This window comes from Atheta coriaria, unplaced genomic scaffold, assembly GCF_025399875.1.
Source record: "Atheta coriaria isolate IRGN ID8LTWV9N9 unplaced genomic scaffold, Caltech_Dcor_3.1 hic_scaffold_5_pilon, whole genome shotgun sequence".
Lineage (NCBI taxonomy): Eukaryota > Metazoa > Arthropoda > Insecta > Coleoptera > Staphylinidae > Dalotia > Dalotia coriaria.
Window position 1 is genome coordinate 1,944,868 of NW_027045447.1, and position 24,547 is coordinate 1,969,414.

The window sequence follows — 24,547 nt, forward strand, 5'->3', positions numbered from 1 at the left end:
CATTGCAAGCAAACCACATCTCTCCTTGATCGCCATCGGCAAAAATGAGAATATGGAAATCCACGCGCGAGCGGAAAACGACTGCACTTTAAGAAACTTGCGCCGTGCCTGAAAGTGCCGGCGGCAACCTGCGCGGAAAACTCGTAAAAATATTATGCTCATGCACACACAACGTCCATAACTCAAGTGCTTCGCATACGAGGCCTCCTGCAAAACAATCAACCACACAATACTACACCGTAGAGAATATCAACATACACGAATTGCTTGCACACTTTGTATAAGTGAGTAAAAAAGGCGCGTGCAGACCGTAGAGAGTTCTATTTTTCTTCTGTATGACAAGCAAAAGGGGCGCAGAGACGGACGGAGTGTGGTGGGTGCGAGGAAAGTACTTTAGTGTTTTAATACGAAGCCGCAGCTACGGCGATGTCGTAAAAGGAGTAAAAAATGCACGCAAACTGCAGCGCAAAAAGTGTGAAGATCGTCTTGTCAGTTATATTTTTTTGTGGGCGTATTTGTGGCTCACTTTTTGTGCTTGTGGCTATAAAATTGCCTTGGACGGAAAGTTGGACCGTCTGTGCAAATATTCAATGCAATAACGGTTGACATTCCACAGAAAGTTTATTTTTAATATTATCGTTATAAGATTGAAAAAAATTGCTTCAGGGAATATTTTTATATTAAAAAAAATCATTTATTTTATTTTTATATATTAAAATCAGGAAAATTATAAATTTTTTATATTTGAGTATTTAAGAGGCGTATTTTTTGCATTGCATATCGAAAACTGCAATTTTTAAGCTTATAAATAAAAACTTCGCAATATTTATAGGAAAAGCTAGCTTTTGCACGCGATTTCGTTTCGATAGTGTTTAATAAAAATATTATTCGTTTTTATTCTCTTGTGTTAGACATAGTATGTGTCAATTCTATCAATAAGATTTGCCATTTTATTTTAAAGAAATTAATTATATAAAAAATTGCTAATAATGCACTTCAGCGCACCATCTCGGATTCAACTATTTAACTATAACTATGATTGAATCTCAATGACAACTTTTATCCTATCGAAAAAGGCAGTCTTTAGGGGTTTCTCGGCAATTATTCGAATTTTTCTCGTTGTAAAAACCATCCCTGGACAACAAACATTTTAATAAAAGAATTGGCCAAATTGGTCGAGGAGTTGTTGTGATATGCGCTTACCAACAGATTTTGCGATTCATTTTTATATTTTAGAATGTTTGTTTATAAACAATTAATATGCAAAATCAAACAACAATAATAATATTATTAGTTAAACAAATAAATAATATTAATATTTTTTTAGTTGAATATCAAAAATATTGTTTTTTGCACTTTTATACACAAAATCGCAATTTGACAACAAAAGAATTGTGAAAATACAATCATTAGTTAATATATTTAATTTCTTACCATAATAAACATCTTCTAAACTTGCGTACTTTTTAATATTCACACCAATACGCCAACTGTATAGAAGTACCACCAGTATCGAAATATTCTGCAAAAATAAAACAAAATTTGTTTGAATTTTTTCGAAACTTGTTTGCGGAATATTCCTGTGCAAACGCAAATGTTGAGGAAGAGGGCAAACAGGCGATATGTATGCAAACATGAAGCAAATGTTGCGAACATTCTGCAAAGTAAAGCAACAACAGAGTTCACTTGTACATAAATGCAAATGTTGATAGTGCGCAATTTTTTTTAGTTTTTCGGTATTTTCCATTTTATATTTTGCCCCGCAGACATTTTCAAGTATTTTCATGTGGAAATATTCGCGAAAAATACTCAAAAACTAACTAAAACTTTATTTTGTAATATTTTTTCACAAAAACGTAAAAAATCGTTTCTATTTGATTGATTGACAGTCAATAGTTGCTTCCTGACGTAAAATCGTAGACGTGAGAGTAAAACGCGCGCGCGCGGACCATCCACTTCGCGTCCATCCAATTTATCTGATTGATGAGCGAACGTGAACATGCACACGTCGAGCGCCGCGAATCAAATAAAGCACTGAACTTGAACACAATTTGCGCTTTTTACGCGTTTCATGTACATCGCAGCGTTTTAATTTAACGCGATACACAATATGCAGGAATTCCACTTACCAGCGTATAAATTGCCGACGTGAGGGCGGCATGGCGGGCGTTCATGAGGCGACATCCTCGCAGAATTGTCACGTGTTCATAGGGATGCAGGATTGTTGACTTCATCATCTCATAACATTTTCTTTACATTTATCTGCAAATCAAACAAATAAAAATTTTATTATTTTTCATTTTTCTATTTTTAGCTTGGAATTGTTATTTTTAACAAGTTTGCCGTTTGTGAAGCATTAGAAAAACATGTAGGACGAGAAAGCTCATGCTGAGTGTTGAGTGGTGAAGGCGCCGGGCAACAACAGCTGGAGATGCGTTAAAGTGGCACATTTGTTTAGACGTGTCGGGAATATTTCAAATAAGTACTTGCATATAACACACGTAAATGTATTCACAGTAAAAACTATTATTTTTTTAATATTTTGCGCCCTAAAGTGAAAAATGTGTTTTAAAGTAAAATTTTATTTTTATTGCTTTTGAATGAAAGCCCGTATCATCAAAGGCAATGAAAATTCTACTTAAATAACGCAGTCTATCAAAAGATAATTGCAAAGTTCAAAGTGTCGAAAAGTCCAAAGTCAAGCGTCGAAACTTCAGTCAACGATTAGAATGAGATGAGCGACGCCCCAAAGATATCACACGAAAGCGTCAAGTGGATAAAAAAAGCGTTTTATTGCTTTTATTTGCCGAACAAGTTTCTCCGCTCAAAAACTCGCATGCTGACAAATCATCGGTGGCAATTTATTTTATTTTACTTTATACACTAACAAAATCACTCAATAAATATCAAAATGTTAAAAGAATGAAAGGTTTTTATACTTCAAGCAAATTATTAAATAAATTTTAATAAAAATGCAAAAAACTCAAAATTATTCAAAGTAAAAGTTAGTACCGCGCATAAAAAGTAACAAGATGATATTATACGCAGGGGACACAAGGGCTGTGTTGTCTTTTGAAAATTTTATGTCATAGTAAATACTGCAGGATGTAATAAAACAACAAATTTGGTTTAGGCAAGGTTATGTTACATTTTACGTTTTATGTGATTCGTCAGGGTAATAAAAAAGATTTTACACGATTTTTAAGTAAAAAACTTTGTTTATAAAGATTAAATAAAGTTCAAATTGTTAAATAAATACTAATTAATTGCTTTGAAGTATTTAAACTAATTTTCAACAATATTTGAATTTGATTTTCGCAAAAGAAAATCATTTCGAGCGCATCAAGTTTCATGCTTCGAAAAGAAACTTAATTAACTTGCCAAAATTACGTCCACTTTATTTTCGAACTCTGCAGGCACATAGAACCCTATTATTAAACCCTTTTGCAACTGAAAGTTGTAAAATGCGTGAAAATATGAAGAAAGTTTAACTTTTGCGATTCTTGATTCAATTATCATCTTTTCTTCTTAAATGAAATGATTTCTAAACTCAATTTAACTAAATTCAAACCATAAAAATACATTTATCCATTTCAAATCATATAATCCTGGCTGATATTAGCATGATCTATCTTTGTATACATAGCACATTGCATCCGAGACGACACGAGTATTTACTCAACATGTTTGCGCAGTTGTGATAGGTGTGAACAAGATGATCGTCTGGTATTTAAGTAAACATAATTAAACTCATGTGTAGATAGTCTCACGACAAATATTTGTGAATAATTTAAGTTTTATTACTTTAACTTGCGTTGAACCTAACCTAATAGAAGCTTATAATCGTTGTGTCAAATGCGCGTCACGCGTTTGAATGCAATCTTGGTAGCGGAGTTGCCGGCGTCACTCCATGATCAAGATGGAATTAATCTGCGAGATTTCGTGCACACATGAAAGTAAAATGGAGTTCACTCAAAAGTATCATCCTTGGTTGCAGGGCCGATCAATTGCCGCAAGGTAAATCCTTCAATATATATTAGAAAACTATAAGTTTACTCACTTGTGACTTGCGAGCGCGCAGAGCGGATGCGGCTCACAATATTTACTTCAGAAATTGTATCGGCGCATCGTATATCCCCATCCGCATCAACAAGACATGTTTAACTTCATTTTTAAAGTTAAAAAAATTTTAATAAAAATTTTAAAGCAGAAAATTTTTTTTTTTTTGCTGTTTTTGTTAATAAAACTTTATTTTTTTGCTAAAATATAATGTAAAATGTAACATTTAAAGTTAAATCTGCTCTTTGGGGTCTTATTTGACATTATATCATTTATTACTTAACAGTTCACGAGGGTTTTCATGAGTTTGCGACAGAGTGAAACAGTAAAGAGACGCAAAACTAATAGATCTCATTCGAAGCGCTTTGTGCATTATTCATGCGATGTTTCTCACTGACGAGTCACCAGGGCATTATAGTTTAAGTTTCGCATTCATTTACAACATTAAATACCAATGTTTCAGACAATTCAAACGCAGATTCCCATTTAAAGCGAATGGAATCATTTGAAACATTCATTAAAACTTTTCAACTCTTATAAATTTATCTACAGTAGAATCCGTTTATTATGACTCCGCTTATATTGACCAACCGGTTATTATGACGTACCTACACTACCAAGTTTGGTTTTCATATAAAATTCTGTATAAAAAAAGTCGGATATAATGACTTCGCTTACAGTGACATGTCGCTTATTATGACCCATTTTTAACAGATTATGTCCGGTTATATTGACCAACATGATTCTTTACACCTCCGGTAATGTTCGTTGATACCCGACGACGTTCGACACGTGGCGAACTTTTTATATTTATTGCTACATTTCTTTTATGATTGTCAAATTACTTTTATGTATTTACTATCGGAAAGACCAAATGCTTAAATAATAAATATAAGCATTCGGACAGCAGTACCTTGACCACGACTTAATCCGTATTTTCCATTATTCCGAATTTGGCGTGGGTTATTCGACAATCTCAATGCTTTTTAAAAAACAAGAACCGCATTAAGCAATCGTTCAATTCAAATGTTTTGAAACCGAAGAGGCTTCGAAAATCACAAGAAAATTAATTAAATGAAAAAACAAAAGCAGAAAAAAATTACAGATTACTTGAAGTAAAAAATACACTTGTATGTGTTATAATGTGCTGATTACGTGCAATTTTGATTTTGATTTAATATGTATGAATATGTACATATTTACATAAAAAAGGGATTTCATTTCACAAAACGCTTTGTATGACGTCCGCTTATTATGACGTGTTTGTCAATTCCCTTCGATGTCATTATAACCGGACTCTACTGTATAATATAAAAATGAATAGCGAAATCTGTTGGTAAGCGCATAACTCAACAACGCCTAGATTCATTTGGCCAATTCTTTTTTTAGAATGTTTGTTAAAGTCCAAGGATGGTTTTGACGGCAAGAAAAATCGAATAATTGCCGGGAAAACCCTAAAAACAGCCGTTTTCTATAGGATAAAAGTTGACATTGAGATTCTATTATAGTTATAGTTAAATAGTTGAATCCGAGATGGCGCGCTGAAGTGCATTATTAGCAATTCTTTATATAATTAATTTCTGTACAATAAAATTGCAAATCTTATTGATAGAATTGACACATACTATGTTTAGAACACGAGAGTAAAAACGAATTACATTTTTATTAAACACTACCGGAACGAAGTCGCGGGCAAAACTAGTTTTCTAGAAAATTATCGGTATAAAAATATAAAATCAATAAATAAATAGCTGAGTTATGATGCAATATACAATTAATAAGTTACTTATTCGAAAATCAATTGGACGTGAATAATCGCCGTCCGAGTCTAAGCGTTTGCACAATTTATGCAAATTTTTCGATTGTCCCCGCATCTCCTCCTCTCATTCAGCGATCAATTCAATGTTCGGCATTCGTCCGTTGTTCGCACATTAATTCGACTTAGCAAACTAAACGTATTACCGAAGTTTGCGCGCCGCCCGTCGCAGACGTAAGCGCGACTTTATTAGTTTGCCGTCCCCGCCGCCTCCACCCACGCGATAACACTATAACTTCAGTGCGCCTGACATTGAATGTATTATTAGTTTGCGCTGCCAATCACCTGAATTATGTCACGGTGCTTTTATGAACGCAAACAACTGCAAAATCAAAGGACGCATTACATCCACTATTAATAAGTTCGCTGGGTTGCAGACGTTACACGAATCAATAAAATTCCCCAACCTATTTCTAAAGCTTTCTAATAATAATAATAATATTATAATACGAGTAATTTAATCAGACGTCAAATTAATCTTCATTCAAACGCAGCTTTAATTAGTTTAATATCGTCGCGTCACGTGATTGGCGTATCGATTTGGTGCGAGTTTTGATATGAAACGCAATCAAAAAGTAATTAAAATTATTTCCGCCGGCTAGGTAATAAAATTCGCATGGCGATGAAACACGATAAATACTATAGTTGCCGAACTAATCGGATCTGTGTTTTGCGTTTTATTTATTTACTGTATAATTAAAATTTAATTACGAAACGTAAAATTTTGTTTTACCTCTCATTGTGTATTTGCGTGCGGCAGAATTACAATGGAATATAGAATAATGAGTAATAATTAATATTTAGTAAATAAATATACGAATAGAATTATTAATTATGCATTGTTTTAATTATTACCATTTTGGTGCAATAGGAAATATTTATTTTATTATTATATTACTCTAATTTATTCCCAGAAAATTTAAAAATTAAACTTTCGCTGTTTGTCGCAGTGTGGCGCTAGTGTCGTGTCAATTACGTCAATAGCATTGAAATATAGACTAATGAGTAATATTTAATATTTATTTTATTATTATATTACTCTATTTCATCTCCAGAAAATATTGTTAATTTTAATTTCGTTTTTAGTCACTGTGTGGCGCTACTGTCGCGTCAAGTACGTTAATAACTTTGCATCAAAATCTACAACTTTTATTTACTTTTTCTTATAAATTAACCAAAAAATCTACTTTAAATTGATTAAATTTATACATTTGTTCAATATTTACAAACATTTTAATGAAATTATCAAAATTATGCTTTTTATTGCAGAAAAACGAACATGAAAGATTTTTTTCAAAAAAAAAACATAAATTTACTATAAAATTAGTCAAGTATAGATCAAATTTATTTATTTTTAATATATTACCCTAATTTATCTCCAGAAAATATTTTTTACTTTAATTTTGTTTTTCGTCACGGTGTGGCGCTTGCGTCGCGTCAATTACGTCAATAACCAAACTCGTATGTAAAATATATCTACAAGTACGTATTAAATATGCATAAACTGAATATAGTTTGTAAAGTAATACTCCCGGTCCGCTCGGTCAACAAAATTCAAATGCAATGGAGCGTGCCCGTGGACTAAAGGATAAAGGACTCTCTGTTTTCATCCGGCGTACCTGAGAGTAAAGCTACTGCTATGTTTGGACGTATGTATGACGTCAGTGCTAAACCGACGACTGCATGTGTTTTCAACAGCCACTTTGCAACTATATAACTACACTCCAAGTGCAGTCCTCTGCTTTCAAAGTTATCGCAACTCACAAGTATCTATAATAAAATACTTCTGTAATAACATAACCTTTAAATATGAAAATAAATATGAAAAATTTCAGCTGAGAAAAGAAATTTTTTATATTTTATGCAAGTCTATTATTTTAAGGGAATTTTTACGCCCCGGGGTAATAAAAATGACAGAAACTGAAAAATATGAAGCCGAATTATGCCGCCGCAGCGTAAAAACATGAAAACACCAACAGGAAGCAATAAAAAGATACATATTACCCTTTTTAATCCTGTAATTGCGCGCGACGTATGCTTTTTATACGAAAAGCCCACCCGAACATATTGCTGGCATAAAAATTATAAGCACGTTTAAGCTCTTATTTTAAGGGATTACAAAATGTAACCTAATCCTTTCATTTTAGTACGCCTACATACAGATGCAGACAGAACAGATTGTGGATTTAGAATTTTTTTTATTTTTAATTTTTTACATTTTATTAAATGTATTATTGGTTTAGCACTTTGCGTGATATCTACTGATGGAGTGTATTATTATATCCTCCCCAGACGGAAGCGAAATCTCAGGGCAGCTTAGCCGGGCTCACGGAGTCACTTCGCCATTTATTTCCTGTCCGTGTTTTTCCTTCGCTCCGGTGCGCGTCCCGGGCATTTATCCCACAATTCACCTTATAATAGCGGCTAATATGTTACCACCTCCGTACGCACAGCGTTTTGTGATTTATCGTCGTTATTATTTTGTTCATTTCAAAATTCTCAACGGATAACTCTTTAATTAAATGTTAAATTAGGTTATGTTAAGTTAGGTTACTAAAATTGACATCTGGAATGACAATTGTGGATAAAATATTTATTTTTTGTTTCTGGTAGACTTTTAACGATTAATTTTGTTTCATTTTTCGGTTTATTTTACTAAATACCCAAAATATAAAGCAAAAATGATAAGTTTTAGAAAAAATGAGTTAAAAACTGGAATTTGCTGAATTTTTCTTAGGTTAAGAAACGTTGGACGCCATTTTGAAATCATATTGTAGTTTAAATTTTATTTGTTCAGTTTTTTAAAGCTATTTAATCCAAATTTTAATAAAATAACAAATTCATTAAATGTATATCAAGTTAGGTTATGTAAGGTTAAGAATTGACATATGTAATGACAATTATAGTGACAACCTGTTATTTTCTCTTACCAGCAGGTAATTACTGACAATTTCTTTAGCTTTCCAGTGTATTTTACGGCAATAATCCAAAAAGTTATGTTTTTTAGCAATAATACATTTAAAAAATGGAAATTTCTTTGTTTTTTTTAGGTTATGCCACGTTTGATGCCATTTTGACAGATTATAGTAGTTTAACCTTAATTTATGTTGTTTTATAAAGCTATTCATTCAATAACCTAATCAAATAATCAAGATTTTAAACATATAATAAAGTTAGGTTATGTTAGGTTAAAAATAGGCATATGTAATAACAATTGTAGTGGTAAACTGTTATTTTCGGATAATTTTTGGAAATTTCTTTAGTTTTCCGGTATATTTTCTTAAATATAATCAAAATATTTTCTTTTTTCGTAAAAATTACTAAAAAACATGACATTTCTTAATTTTTCTTAGGTTATCTAACGTCGGACGTCATTTTGAAACCTTATAATAGTTTAACCTTAATTTATTTTGTTTTCTTTAGCTATTCATTCAAAATTCTAATCAAATTATAAAATTATTATACATATAACGAAGTTAGGTTATGTTTGGTTAAGAATTGGCATATGTAATGTCAATTGCGGTGTATCACAGCCTCCTTCCAGTCAGTGTCTATTCTCAATAGTCGATGGCTAATGCGTTGTTCGAATACTTCCGGTGCAATCCATTAGCGCGGCTTTTACGCATCGCATCGTAATGGATTTTATTGTGTCGACCACGCGCGCGTATCAAAGTCACCAGAGAGTCGATCTAGACTTGCCGACATCAACATCGACATCAAGTGCACTCGCACCATGCTATCAGGCCATCATTATCAAAGTGGTTGGAGTTGGTAATTTAACGACGCAAACCTAGGCGGTCCCACGGCGTAATCAAAGACGTACGTTGTGTCGCAATTAACTGCCAACTACAGACTTGTCATATTGGTACTTTTAACGTCGTAGATACTAAATGGAAATCGAATTCTTTGATGTCACACAGACATATTGAATTTATTTACTTTCACATGTCAATATCAGCCAGATATTGAATTAGTTCTGAGAAATTTATTTAATATAGGTTTTGATGTGTAATATATGCAACCAAATTCACATTATAGTGAAACTATTGTATGTCTACGTATTATGCTTGGTAATATAGGTTAGAATTGAGAGTTATATTAACCCAAGCATGAAATTTTCGAATTTTCCTCTCGCTGCGTGTATAAATATGAATATGCACGAACAAGATTAAAAATTTCCATCAAAAATCCATTAGTGTTCACTTCTAATATCAAGACAGCCGTTAAACGATATACATTAAACGTGTGCGCATATATTTCCCATCTCAAGTATCCAATTCGCTATAAAATTTCATACTTGACGCAAAATATCCACGTGAAAAACAATAGTATCAATTTAAGGTTATGATACAAATTTTTATATAAAAATTGAAAGACTTTTCATAGGTTTTCATTTTATTTATCACTCCAGGACGTAGCAGTTTTCGGTAAAAATGATAGGTGTATTGTGGTGGGTGTAAATAGGATGTCAGGCGAGAGGCCGATGACGAGATTCATACACAATTCCCGTCGGAATTGATGTAACACAAGTCACAATGCACGCCGACGCGCGAAAGACGACGCACAATGCGCTTGGAAGCCGTTTTTTTTCTTCGCCGGCCGACTCTCGTCTCGGAAAAAATGATGGAATAGAAAAAGTTTAAGAACTCGTGCGCTCGCGCGCTCTCGAGGGGCCTTTGTTGTCTGGTCGGCTTGTAGACTCGCTTCTTTATTTTTTTTTTATTTACGCGCAGTTTATTTAACCCGCCATTGTGTCCCGCGAGACATGAATCCTCGGTGCTCTTGTGAACTTTATCAACCGGGCAAAAAACGGCGAATATTTTCAACAATCGAATATATTATTTAACATGGTTAGAGTATTTTATGTTATTTTTACTTGTGTGAGAGGTAAAATGACATTTAGTGGTCAATTTCTTTGTTTTCCGGGAAATTTTATTAAATTCACTCAAAATATTATCATTTTTAGCAAAAACTCATTTAAAAAACGGGAATTTCTTAGTTTTTCTTAGGTCAAGAAACGTTAGACGCCATTTTGAAAAGTTGTAGTAGTTTAACTTGCATTTATTTTGTTTCGCAAAGGTAATTATTCAAAATTATAATCAAATAACCAGTTGATTAAATGTACGATCAAGATAGGTTATGTTAGGTTAAGAATTCGCATATGTAATGACAATTGTAGTGATAAACCGATATTTTCTGTTTCAATCTGGCAATTACAGGCTATTTCTTTAGTTTTCCGGTATATTTTACGACATAAACCCTAAGAATTATCATTTTAAGCAAAAATAAATGCAAAAATGTAAAAATAGCCTACATTTTCTGAGGTTATGTAACGTTGGACGCCATTTTGAAACGTTATAATAGTTACACTTTCATTTAATTTCTTTTCTAAAGCTATTCATTCAAAATTCTAATCAAAAAACAATTTATTAAATGTATGATGAAGTTAGGTTATGTTTGGTTAAGAATTAGCATATGTAATGACAATTGTTGTGATAAACTGTTATTATCTGCTTTAAGCAGGCAATTACAGACTATTTCTTTAATTTTCCGCTATATTTTACGATATTCACCCAAAATGTTATAATTTTTAGCAAAAATAAATAAACAACGAGAAATTTCTTAGTTTTTCTAAGGTTATGTAGCATTGGACACCATTTTGAAACAATATAGTAGTTAAACTTTAATTTATTTTGTTTCGCAAGGCTATTTATTCCAAATTATATTCAAATAACTGATTATTAAATGTATAATTTAGTTAGGTTATGTTAGGTTAAAGAATTTGAATATGTAGTGACAAATGTTGTGATAAACTGTTGTTTTCTGCTTCAAACAGGCAATTACAGACTATTTCTTTAGTTTTCCGGTATATTTTACGACATAAACCCAAAATATTGTCATTTTTAGCAAAAATACATTTGAAAAAGAAATTCCCTACTTTTATTGAGGTTATGTAACATTGGACGCCATTTTGAAACGTAGTAGTAGTTTAAATTCAATTTGTTCTGTTTTGTACAGCTACTCTCGGAATAAATTTCGTTTAATTCATTCATGTGCCCAACTCCCACTACTCAAGAAGCCTCCCGGGTCTAGTGAATCCTTTTTTTGCGTCCCGGCTGGAAGAAACGCGTGTGCCTTGTGCAGATTGGAGAGATTGGTTTCTTTATATGCGCGCACGCTCACTTGTAACGCTTGTAACCTAATAGTGTTAACGGCACCGTTAGATTTCCTCAGTTTGCACTTGAACGAGTCCGCGAAGACGATTCGACTCTTCTTCCAAGTGAAACCCGCACGAAATAATGCCAAAGAAGTGTATACCAAGTGTCTCATTAAAAATCTACATTAATTTAACTTTTTAATAAGAAAACAAAGAATATTTTGTTGATATTTATGTGAAAATAGAATATTTTTTAAATTTTTGTTTGTTTTTGCGTTAAAACACACTGTATACTTGGTAGATTTTATGTTAAGTGTGTGTTTGTTAGTTCGAACGCTCGAAGCGATTGGTTGGTTGTTCGCAAGAGAGTCGCATGCCATTAGTTTAACCGAATTACTTGATTATGCCGCACGCTGAAACAGCTCGAGGACGCCTTTTGCGACTCTCGAAACTTTGCCGCACAATTGTTGAACAAGCGCAAATCTCGCACGCCCTTCGAGCGCCTAAAATACGAGCCTAAAATGTAAAAGTCTACATTCGCACAAATAACGCCTGTAAGAAATCGTAGCGTCGCGCGTAAATAACGCTAGAAAATAAAATCACAGCAACAACGCACCATACACGACTGGAGAGTCCTTCGGGAAAATGTCACAGTGGTCGTGATTTACATGAAATTCAACCTTCTTCAACGCCGGCGTAATTAAATGCATTGTTTTTCGCCACTCTAGTTAACGTTTTATTTAATTTATCGTAAAGTCAGAACGTGCTGAACCTTTTATTTTTTTTTGTGGCAGCTGGAGATAGCTGCGCATGCATGTGAAGCCTCCGAAACGGAAAAAGGTTTTTCATTATATTACTTTTGCTGCGCTGTGCGCGCCGCTATTGTGTTTATGCGTTGTTTCACAAGTGTGCTTATCGCTTTCGGTTTCGGCGGTTTTATTTTTCGACCTGCCTGCGCAGCGCTGATCGCTGGCGATGAATAAAAGATTCCTGGTAAAGAGGCCAGCGGCGTAGATAACGCCTCAGGGATGAGCAGAACGCATGAAATGCCGAACAAAACCGCCAACACAATGAACCCACATATTAAAATATTTTGAATACTTAAATATGTACGTAGGCAACTTAATTTTTACTTATTTATTCGTCAAACGGCCACCAGATGGCAGCGCGGTAATTTTATTGCCGATAGAGAATTAATCTGTTGAATATTCTTTCACAATTTGTTATAAAATTAGATAATTGAACCAAAATATCAATGAAAATAACAATAATACCAATTTAAGGTTTTTAGCAAAGTTTTATACAAAAATAAAAAGATTTCAAATGTTTTCAGTAATTCATTCGTTAAACGACCACCAGATGGCAGCGCTATAGCTCGCAGTTTGTTACAAAAATTGAAACCTACCGCAAAATCCCCCACCCGAATCAATTTAAGATTATTAGCAAACTTTTATTCAAAAATGAAAAAGTTTCTAAGGTTTACAAGTTTACATTAATTCATTCGTGAAACGACCACTAGAGGGCAGCACGGTAGATCATTCACATTTCTTCTACGATATACTTCCTTTTATTCAGTTTCCTGATTCTTTAATTCGATAACTTTGTTATGAATAATTTATTTGATAAGTTCCTTCGCGCAGATGAAAAAATTAATCCGCTAAATATTCAAATCGGACTTTTTCAATTCCATTCGAATATTTAAATGAAGTTCTCTGGCGAAAAAGTAAGAAATCGAGAGCCGGTCTCGTATTTAATTCGCATTTTAATTATTTTCTGCGTTCATTATGTGTTCGGTTACATCGGCGGCATCACGGCACGTGAGCGAATCTCATCAAATCATAATTAAAAGCGTTAACGAGATTGCCGCTCGCCGGAAGTATTGCGGCGTGATCGCAGAATCACACACACACAATCACATGCATTATCAAAGTAATTTGATAACACACATAAGGCAAGCATATTATTTACAGTGAAATTCTTTCAACGAATACAAAAAGATTTAATTAACTTTCATTTTTTTCAAGGCTTTTTTTATTAAGTCTATAAGAGAAATAAGAAAAAGTTGGAAAATTGTATAAAAGGCTTAATTATTGAGCACAAAGGCAAATTACAACAATGCGTATAGAAGTATAAAAGTATAAAAGTATAAAAGTATGAACAAAGAGGGTAAAAGTTAAATAGTTAATTATTCTTAGAAATTAATTAATTTTTTAAGCATGAGAATTAATAATTATATACTCAACTAATAGATAATGATTAGTAGCATTATCATGAGGTAATACCTACTAATAAATAACACTTATAAAGTAATTACTTATAAGTTACGAGTTATGAGGATTGCGTGGCGTCTGATGAATAACTAGTGAATAATTAATTAAGCTTTGAAGGATCCACGCGCACTGGAATCAAGGCGAAGGCAAAAAAAAGTTGAATACTTTAATATATTAGTCCGTTAATAAATAATGCGAGAGTCGCATGGGTTGTGACTTGAGATCGGTCGCAATCGCTCGCCGGGAACTTTCGAAAACTTAGTTTTTCGGTGTTTGGCAGCTGGCGACCTTTTAACTTGACTTTACTTGCAAACTTGTAGCAAAACTTTTTTTTTTATTTATAGCGAAATTTTAATTGTACGCAATATTTTTAAGTAATTATCTACTGTTCTGCCTGGTTAGCAATTTTCGCATTGTGTGTGTGTGCTGGAATCTTCCACATGCGGGCGCAATTTCAGCGCGCTTGATTAGTTATTTAACTCATAACTCGTCGCTGCGGATAATTTCGTGTTGCTCTTTCGGCAGCAGCCGAAAGCTCATCGCTAGCTCATCTCACAACTCGCATCGTAATTATTGGAAGTTGGAAGCTAAACATTCACGCGCAAGTTTACCCCGAATATCGACTCAAACACGACACACATTGAGGAGAGAGGAAAAAGGAGCGGATGGAACTGGGAAAACATAGCATCATAGCCGTGCGCGGGGCGTAAAATAACGATCAAAAGCAACGAGTTGAAAGCGGATTCGGTGCTATATCCAAAAGCAAATCAGCTGTTTGCGCTCATCCTCAACCACCATCTCCTTTTGATTCTCCGTGGAGTTGGGTTCGTAATTATGTTTTTAGGCGATGTGATTTTCCATTCGAATTGTTTCGAACATATTTCTTACTTCATATTGACTTGAATCTAGGCTTGTATAACAAGTTGCCTAGCATGTAAACCACAATTAATATTTTACCAAGAATAAACCGAAATAAAGAGAATACGACATTATTAAGTTCAGACGTAATAAGTGTTTAGTTTTAGTTCAAGAGCTTTTTAAATACATAATTTAATTGGTTTACTCTTTCATTATTTACGCGTGGAATGAAAAACTAACATTCGACAACCCACATAGCATGTTTACATTTCTATTTTCAGTTAGTTATTTCTGTCATGTTTTATCTGCAGACTACATACATTGTTAAACCTTATCCAAATAATGTCTAAACGGATAAAACATTATCGTCTGCTTCTATTTTTCATATCGTGCGCAAGTTGTGGCGTGTTTTCGCATTTTTCTATTTTGAAACAAATTTGCGCACAGCAATTACACGTTATTTAGAAATCTCGACGGTTGGGGAGTTGTTTAACGCAGTACACAGGATATAAACGTTATTTCAATACTCTGCGGATATTTTGCAGCATGCTGCACTCTCAAGAGTGCCGTATATGTGTAAATTTCTGTTTTTGAATGAAGCGTTAATAGTACTGCAGTGGATTATAAAAAATACAAAGTTTACACTTGAGTAAACCATTAAAACGCTATGCGTTACTGGATTTTCCCAAGTTGACGCTAGATGGCGTTAGTGACATAATTTTCTATATGTGAACGCAATCGAGTGAATATGTCTGCATTCCAGATTGGGAATTTTCTTCCGGAAATCCAAATATCTCAATAGCAATCTTGTCTACGCATCAACATGTTAGCAGTGTGCGAAACGTAGATTTACGCAAAGATTTACATGAAACATCTCCCTACGTCTAGTCGAAATCTAGGCAACATTTGTTGCCGACTTGATATTTCCACATTTGATTTTTCTTTGTCGTTTTCTGATCCGCGAAAGATTTCCAACGCCGAGAATACCTCATTCAGTCTACACTCTACACAATTCTCGCTTCTGTGCAGGAAATGGAACGCCAGATGAGCAGACAAGATGAAATCCAACTAGTAATACAGTCAAGAAAAGCTTTAGTTTGGTGAAAACGTGAATTTGATTTTTATTATTTCTTTTCTTCTCTGAGTATTTTATTTACCAATTTCACCTGTTCCACACAAGACATATACACTGTATTCCATTATAAAATTTGTATGAGAGTAAATATTTATCGTTTTTGACTTGATGATGTTCGTTATTTGCAAGCGGAAATTGTGTGGAGCGTAACGACGAAACTTGCGCTGAAATTTATGCAATTCGCATGCAGCTAGCGTTTTATGCATGCAGAACAGCGGGATGATGGCGGAAACGAAGCCAAAGAAAGTGTGACACTAGTGGGAATCGTTTCCGGATAGTAATACTCGATGTCATAGACGTTTTCGAAGCAAAGGACCGAATCGCTTCAGCGGAAAGAAGGCACGTTTATTCGGTATGCAATTCCGGGGAAATTTTTAGACAAAGGTGGAGGTTTTATTGGAGGTGGAAAAACCTTTGCACTAGGGGAATATTTGTTTGTATTTTGAGGTTGATTTTATGCTTTTTAAGAGTAAAAATCAAGTGAAAACTAAAAAAAAGTAATTTTTTGCATAAAAATCAAAAAATTCCAAGCATTTGAGGTTGATTTTATGCTTTTTTACAAGTTAAAATCAAGTAAAAACTAAAAAAAATCTCAAAATTTATAACAAAAAGTTATATTTCGCTATTTTTTGTATAAAAATCAAAAAATTCCACGCATTTCAGTGGATTTATTAGCATTCATGTTGCATTCAAATAAAATTCTGCAATTTCAATGATTTTATTACGCATCAATTTTCATTCAATCGAATCATCACGTCCACGCGTTAAAAAAAACATTCGCACAATCAAAGAACCAAAAATGCACTTTACTAAAATTACATTTAATTTAAACGCACATTATGCGTTAAATTTTATTCCTCAATTTGTCCCCGTGTAGAATAATAAATATTAAACTAGAATATTCCACTACTCTGCACTTGCTCGACACATTTGTAACCCAAGATGTCTGCGGGACGCATTGTGTGCTTGCACAACTAAAGTTTTGCCACATTCCAGCAATAATACAAAATGTGCATTCTGTGAGAAACGCGCACGTGAAATTCTCGCCTGCAACGCATTTAGATCTTTTAATCCACATTAGAATAAAACACGCAGAGAAATTTGGTTATATTCATGATAGGCAACCACCAAAACAAATAAATTATAGGTTATATTTATTTACACACAATATGACAACTATATTTAGCTATGTTTTAATAATTTACGCGTGAGATAATATTGATCTGCGTCAACGTGTCTGACCGCATCGCTGCGCCACCATTAATTGATATAAATTAATAACATTTATATCACATTGTTCAACCATTATATATAATTGTTGTGCATTATCTGCACATTGTGCTCCTCACCCATTCCAAGCTGTTCTAATTTACATGGCGGGTTGATTTGCTCGTTTTAGCATCTGCACGCTTCGCAATTTGCTGCTGTCATGCTGTGCTTAAATTAATGCCTACAATTGATATGGCACTTTACAACGCTGAAATTCTTGCATATTTACAATGTCGCATATTTTCGAAATTTCATTAATAAATTGCTATTCATGTAAACATTTTCATTACACGAGTAATTTGACACGATTAAATCCGGTCGGTAATGCATGCGGAAGTTAAACGCATTGCAATCATTTTATTATGGACGCTGTGTGCAGTTAATTCCAAACTAATGATAACCCAATTGAGGTTATGGCGCTTAGTTTATTACTTCGTGGAACAAACACGCACATTTAATTCGATTTATTGATCAATGATTAAATGAACGTTTTATTAGGATGCATTTTGTGCAATCTTGATCAATACTCTTAATTTAATTAAAAGTGAACTTTATAGGTTATGTAGGTTATGTTACATTTAAAGTTTAGTTATAAATGTGACCTTAAACGCGTCTGGTCATTGGAAAAGTGTCGAAAGATGATTGGCAAACGCATCGATTTTCTGGCCTCACCTTGGCTAAAATTAAAGTTTGTCAATGCGCGCCTCGGTTCATCGAGCCCGCTTTGTTTGAAGTACCTACTCTGACTCGGTGTGCATTAACCGAAGTTTGCTAATGCGACCTTCAGCGGCTCACAAGAGGCACGAAAACCTCTTTAGTGTGCACATGCAATTATTTATCAACGTTTTTTTGAGCTAAAATTAAGAAATTACGTCTAAAAGTTGCAAATTTCTAAGATTATTGCAATAACACTATAATATGAAGTGGAGGAAGAAATTTGTATAAAAGACAAGACACCTTCAAGATACAATATAATACAATCTTAGTTCCTACGAATAACAAGCTAAAGTTTGTCTGCAAATGAAAACAAAACCAAAGTTGGATAACATAATCAACAACACGAATTAATTAATCAGCCCGGTGGCATTCGCGCGGTTGTGCATCAAGTTTCTTCAATTATCCAGCTGCGCTCAAGTCAGACCGAATAACCGAAAGTTACCGTGTAATTTCCGCACAAATATCGTACGGGAAACTTTCGTATAATCAACCGCGGACCACAACAACTGTTTGCAAGTATTGAAACTATAAAGATTAGCTGAGGTTGCACTAGCGCAAACAGTGATAATGATTATGGCGAAGATTCAGAACGGAAGTTTAGTGTTATTGCTCTGTTTGGTTGCGCATTGTGCTTTTTCCAGCGCGAGTCCTTTCCCGACAACAAAAGAAGTCGATAACGCAGCGAGAGAAGAAAATCCAGCTAACGTGAACGTTTACCTTGTGAGGACGAAAAGATTCGAGGACCAACGCGGCTCCAGTTCAGGCTACATGTACAAAACGACAGGTCACGACGGACCCACTAGTTATGTGCACTTCAAGACTTCCTACGGCCCGCTCAAACCCTCCGCAAACGCCAAAACTGAGCAACAAGTTTATAGCATACCAGCGGATCTTCCACCGATCACCAAACACCTAACCAAGAAAGAAATCGACGAGAATGATAAGTACACAAACGCTGCTGAAGTTTTCGAAGATAACGAAGGTCCCACACACATGGAGTACAACTCTGATGATGACAGCGATGATGAAGACTACGAGGAAGATCACGGGTCAAGTTACGAAGATGCCTCCTCATCAAAACACGGCTCCAAGGGACAATCAGGATACAGTAACAAAGAAAACTTCGCCAAGGGCGCATCCGGTGAGCATGATGAGGAAAACTCAGCTGGATCACACGCAGCTTCAGGCGGACACAAAGCCGCCAGCCATGAGGACGCCGGACATTACGCAGAGGGACACGCAGCGGGAAGTTCAGAAAATGGCGGCTCACACTCACATGCCGAATCACACAAAAAAGGATCCAAAACCAGTGGATATCATAAGATCTATCGCAAAGATGAGTACAAAAAAGATCACACATTCTACGACGAGAAGGATGTCAAAGGACATTTTGACAGCTATGGTAAAGGACACAAAGAACATGCCAGCGCAGAGGGTGGGTTTCGCAAAGGTGGGAAACACGCGAGTGCCCACAAGGAAGGAGAACAATCAGAGAAAGGACACTTTGATAAAGGGAGATACAATCATCAGGATGCCGGTTATAGGGCGAAAGATGGCGGTGAGAAATATTACCAAAACCGTGCGGATTACAAAGGTGCAGATGGAAAGCATTCTTATCGAGAGCAAGCTTATTAATCACGCTGAGGATGAACAAGAAGATGATATGATATGTTTTAGAGTTGATGATTTTATAGACTTTTAACACGAATAAACCTAACCTAACCTATAAAACTTTGTTTTTCATTGTCTTGTAGAATTTACAACACGCCATTGTCTAAATTCTCCAATTGAAATCAATCAAGCTTACAATACTCGTATCCACCATCCCGATGAGATTCTGCGGACTATAATTCACTCGGTGTTAATGCTTCGATTGATTCACCTCCAAATTTGATTCACACACAATGCTGGAAGCATCTACAATTGAATCCTCGATATTCCCGATCAAAATTCAATCCGCATGCATTCGATTATTACCGTTTTCATGTGCAGAATTTTCGTCTGCTTTAAAATTTGATTTTAAATTTTAACATTTTCCTTCGTACTTAACATATATTTGTCTTTGGCATTAGGAGATTATTCTTGTTCGCAAATTTTCGGAAATTCCAAGAGCACTTTGAAAGAAAAACAAAACTCGCAAAGTTTTTCGCATCAAACGTGAGGTTTTGTAAATGTTTGTTGCTTTGAAACATTGACATTGAACGTCGTGCAGGTTTTATTGTGTAAATGTGAAGCATTCAAGCACGAAATAACACTGGGTCAGCACAATGTACTAATACAACTTGCCGTAATATAATTTGGACGCTTGATTGATTATCGGTTTTGTCGTATCGACATTCTGCCCTCTTTCGAGAATATAATAAAAACGGAGGAGAACATAATTATATCCCTCACTAATCCTAATAAGAACACGTATTTGTAGTGACCTTGTTCTGTTTAATATAACAATATACGATTTGATGTGTCATCATTCATTAAAAGCGAAAAATATTGCCGAAAATTAACAATCATTCATCATCGTGATATTGCTATAGTATGGAAACATAATCACTTTCATGTATGTTTGGTTGCCTATCTCAAATTCATCATATGCTGAAGTTAAACTTATAACTAAATCGACGTATAAATACAATTATTTTGTAATTCAAACGTTTGTGAATGTAAATATCTAAAGCAGAGTGATTTCAAGTTCCAGTAAAGCTTACTATTAAACGTTTCGCAGGAAAATCCACGCGCGTCACTCGTTTTTACCCCGAGTAAGGAAATCTCACGAAAAGAGCGACGCCAAGAAAGATTAGTCGGGTGCGAGCTGCGAGAAGGGATGAAACAGATCATAATCCCATTGGTAAATCAATTCGACTTTATGCGTTATGCGTTGTGTCGTTATATAGGTGTATTACTTGAGACAGGCGAGGGCGTACGGATGTGAGATTAGAGCTTAACGTCTTTTATAGACACAATTATTTTAATAGAAGTGAGATTAACGGTCTTTTTTTACTTCTTACAATGTGATTACTATTTTATGTGGATTTATTTATACATTAAATTACAGAGTAATTCGTTTTATTTCAGATGTTATTGGAAAATTTGCAAAAATATGCAATAAAAATTCTTTTTGGCAAGGGAAATGTCAATAAATTGTCTTGGCACGTAGGATCATGTGCACCAGTGTAGAATATCAATTGCATGATCAATTTTGACAGAAGAATAAGGTCAAAGTCATATATTCGCATAAAAATACTTGAAAACTGTCAAAAATGTGTTGAGAAGGTTGAGTTCAAAGTTATAATTACACCAATTTCAAATTAACTATGCAAATAGCCATCAAGCGGTCATTCCAAACTCGCAAAGCACGCAGGACGAATTCACGTCCTGCGAATGAGTAGATTGTGCGAACGCCTGCGGTTTGACACAATCCTAACTGCGCTGCGCGCGTTGTGCGTTGCATTAATGACGAACGTAATGATAGATTAGACCAAATTAGGAATTAACCAATGCCACGCATTGCCAAATTACATGCGTTCTCATGAGGATTAACTCTGGGTGAGCCTATAAAGGACCTAGGCGTATAAGTATGGCCAAACCTTCAATTAAACTAAATTAATTTAACCTAAAAATTCTCTGAAATATTTTAGTATTACAACGACGTAATTTTTACCGTTTGATATGTGGGAGTAGAAGTAAAAAATTCAATTTAAAAATCAATGTATTTGGAAATTCTAAGTATCTCGATATACGACGAGTATGAGTTTAAAACCTACAAACGATATAACAACGTTCTCGAAACCTAAACGTAATTTCCATGCGACGTTCTTACTTCTTACGCTTCCATCGTACCGATAGATAGGTCGTCGGCAAATTCGATATTTTATTCATCGAAGTTCGTTATTAGAATGTAGCCGCGTGTAGCGCTCGCCCGTCCTTCACATTGCTTTGCATTTTTCATTAGGTTTTGTTGTTCTTTTTTTTTGTGTGTGTGTTTTTACCCTCCCGCTGGAAACTGCTACCATAATCTAGCAATTACAGCAAGCAAGGCAGTAATTTCGAAACGCGCCATTTTTTCTATGCGCGGCGAGATTGCGGCAAGCGGTTTTTCTTTTTTAGCTTTTGTTTGCATCGGGGGGATTGTGCAAGTATCTAAATGCAATCGCAAATTGATTGATTGATTGCTGCACACGGAAATCCACCTCGGCGGGAGTGGTGTTATGAATGCGAGATAGGAAAACGATATTTTGTCATTTTCGTTTTCCGGGGTAGTTAGGTTGCATAAATTATAAGATAAACTAACCTCAAATTTAACAAAAATAAATGTTAAAAGTAAAAAAAAACGTTTTTTGAGATTTTTCATCATAGAAACTGCAATAAAAAGTATTTTTGTTATTTTTCGTATTCCAAGACATTTTGGTTGCATATACTACGTGATAAACTAACCTCAAATTAAATAAAAATAGATATTAAATGCAAAATAACATTTTAGGCAGTTTAGTAAAATTCAAAAACCGATTTTAACACATTTGTATCACCGAAACTGAAAAAACAATATTTTCTCAATTCCAACCTGCCTAAACGTTTTGGTTGCATATTTTCCCTGATAAACTAACCTCAAACGTAAAAAAACTATATGTTATGTGTCCAGAAACTTTTTAGACACTTTTAGAAAGTGCAAAAACTGTTTTTGACAAATTTTCGTCACAGAAACAGGAATAAATTATAGTTTCCTCATTTTTTGTTTTCCAAAACGTCTTGGTTGCATATATTACATGATAAAATAACCTTAAATTAAATAAAAATAGACATTAAGTATAAAACAACATTTTAGACACTTCAGTATAATGTAAAAACCGTTTTTGACATATTTTTATCATAGAAACCGGAAAACAATATTTTTCTCAATTCCCGTCTTTCTAGACGTTTTGGTTGCATATATTCCATGATAAACTAACCTAAAATCTAACAAAATAAACATTATGCGTACAATAACTTTTTAGACACTTTTCGAACGTGCAAAAACCGTTTTTGACATATTTTCATCACAGAAACCGGAATAAACGTGTCAATCATACATCCGCATGCCGGTAAACCGGCACCAGGCACCCGGCACGCAAATCAACCTTCACCTTCCAGCATTTTATGTATGTTTACGTTTCCGCTTGCGATTCGAATCGGCATCAATCAAATTCCGACATGCAAAACGTATCAACATGCAACGCTTTAATTATAATTATTAATCCAACAAAATATTCCCTGCCTAAAAGTAATTCAAGTTAATCTCATAATTAAAAGTTCAAATTTGTTGTGTAGTATTTTTTAAGACTCTTAAAGACGGCGAAAGTTTTTTAATGAAAGAGAAAAACATGTCGAAAAAGTTGTTGAAGTACTTACGTTCAGTTTTAAAAATTTTCAACTCGAACAGTCAGAAACACTCGATTGAATCGTCCCGATTGTTTACAACTTTTATTTGTTTGGAAATTTATCGGAATATTTTGATTTGTTTAAGACTTTGATTGCAGACATATTTTTATTTTTTATTTTTGAGTGAAGAAAATTTACTTTTTGTGATAATTACGCGAATGCGGCGTATCTACCGAACGGCGGCGTTGCAACGCGCATCACGACGCTCGATGGAATACTGCCGCCGACCAGCGACCGCCTCAAAACATTCCCACTGGTGGCGGTGGTGGTGGAGGCAGAAAAGCGCGCGCTTGTTTCGCACGCGTCAATTTATTTCCACCGCAAACGCGTTTCATTCCAAATTATCCTTCGGAAATGCTCCGCGGCAACTTTTTGAAGCGATACAAGGGCCATTTTATTTCGGGCAAAAATTAATTTCAAAAGTTTATTCATTTATTTTGTTTAATGCAATACGCTTGCTTGCTTGATGTATCGAAACAAGGCCGGAGCATTTTCCTCCTCGGTGTTTCGGGCGTGTTTCGTTGATGAGATGAGCGAAAAGAGCGAAATTTTGAGCGACACGCGAATAATCTAACACGAAACACGCTTTGCATGTTCAACAAGCTTTTATAAATAAATGGCGTTTAGAAATTTCTACTTAAAGTGCCCTGAGAAGAATGCAAAGACGATTAAACTTTAACAAGCATTAATTTTCGATTGAAGTTAGATAAATTGTGATTATAAAATAAGAATTGAAATAATTATAAGTAAAAGTCATTAAAATCAAATTAAATCTTTCATATTTATAGAAATAAATAAATAAGACCTGAACGAAAGACAATTTGCAATGTGGTAGGTACTGTTTGTTGATAAAC

At 34.5% G+C, this 24,547-nt stretch overlaps 2 protein-coding genes across 2 annotated transcripts in view; one reads left to right on the forward strand and one right to left on the reverse strand.

Annotated features, from left to right (window-relative positions):
- The window catches only part of LOC135791864 (uncharacterized), a 51,144-nt gene extending 27,246 nt beyond the window's left edge, over positions 1–23,898 (reverse strand). The window contains exons 1-3 of the mRNA XM_065302423.1: positions 23,664–23,898; positions 2,130–2,262; positions 1,435–1,522 (exon numbers count right to left, since the gene is read on the reverse strand). Of these exons, the coding sequence (XP_065158495.1) occupies positions 1,435–1,522; positions 2,130–2,237 (196 nt within the window). The 5' untranslated portion in view covers positions 2,238–2,262; positions 23,664–23,898. The remainder of the gene's footprint in view (positions 1–1,434; positions 1,523–2,129; positions 2,263–23,663) is intronic.
- LOC135792050 (uncharacterized protein DDB_G0290685-like) lies at positions 18,752–19,916 on the forward strand. Its single transcript, XM_065302676.1, has one exon. It carries the CDS (start codon positions 18,849–18,851, stop codon positions 19,914–19,916), a length of 1,068 nt encoding a protein of 355 aa, XP_065158748.1. The 5' UTR covers positions 18,752–18,848.
- Positions 23,899–24,547: the final 649 nt, after the last annotated feature.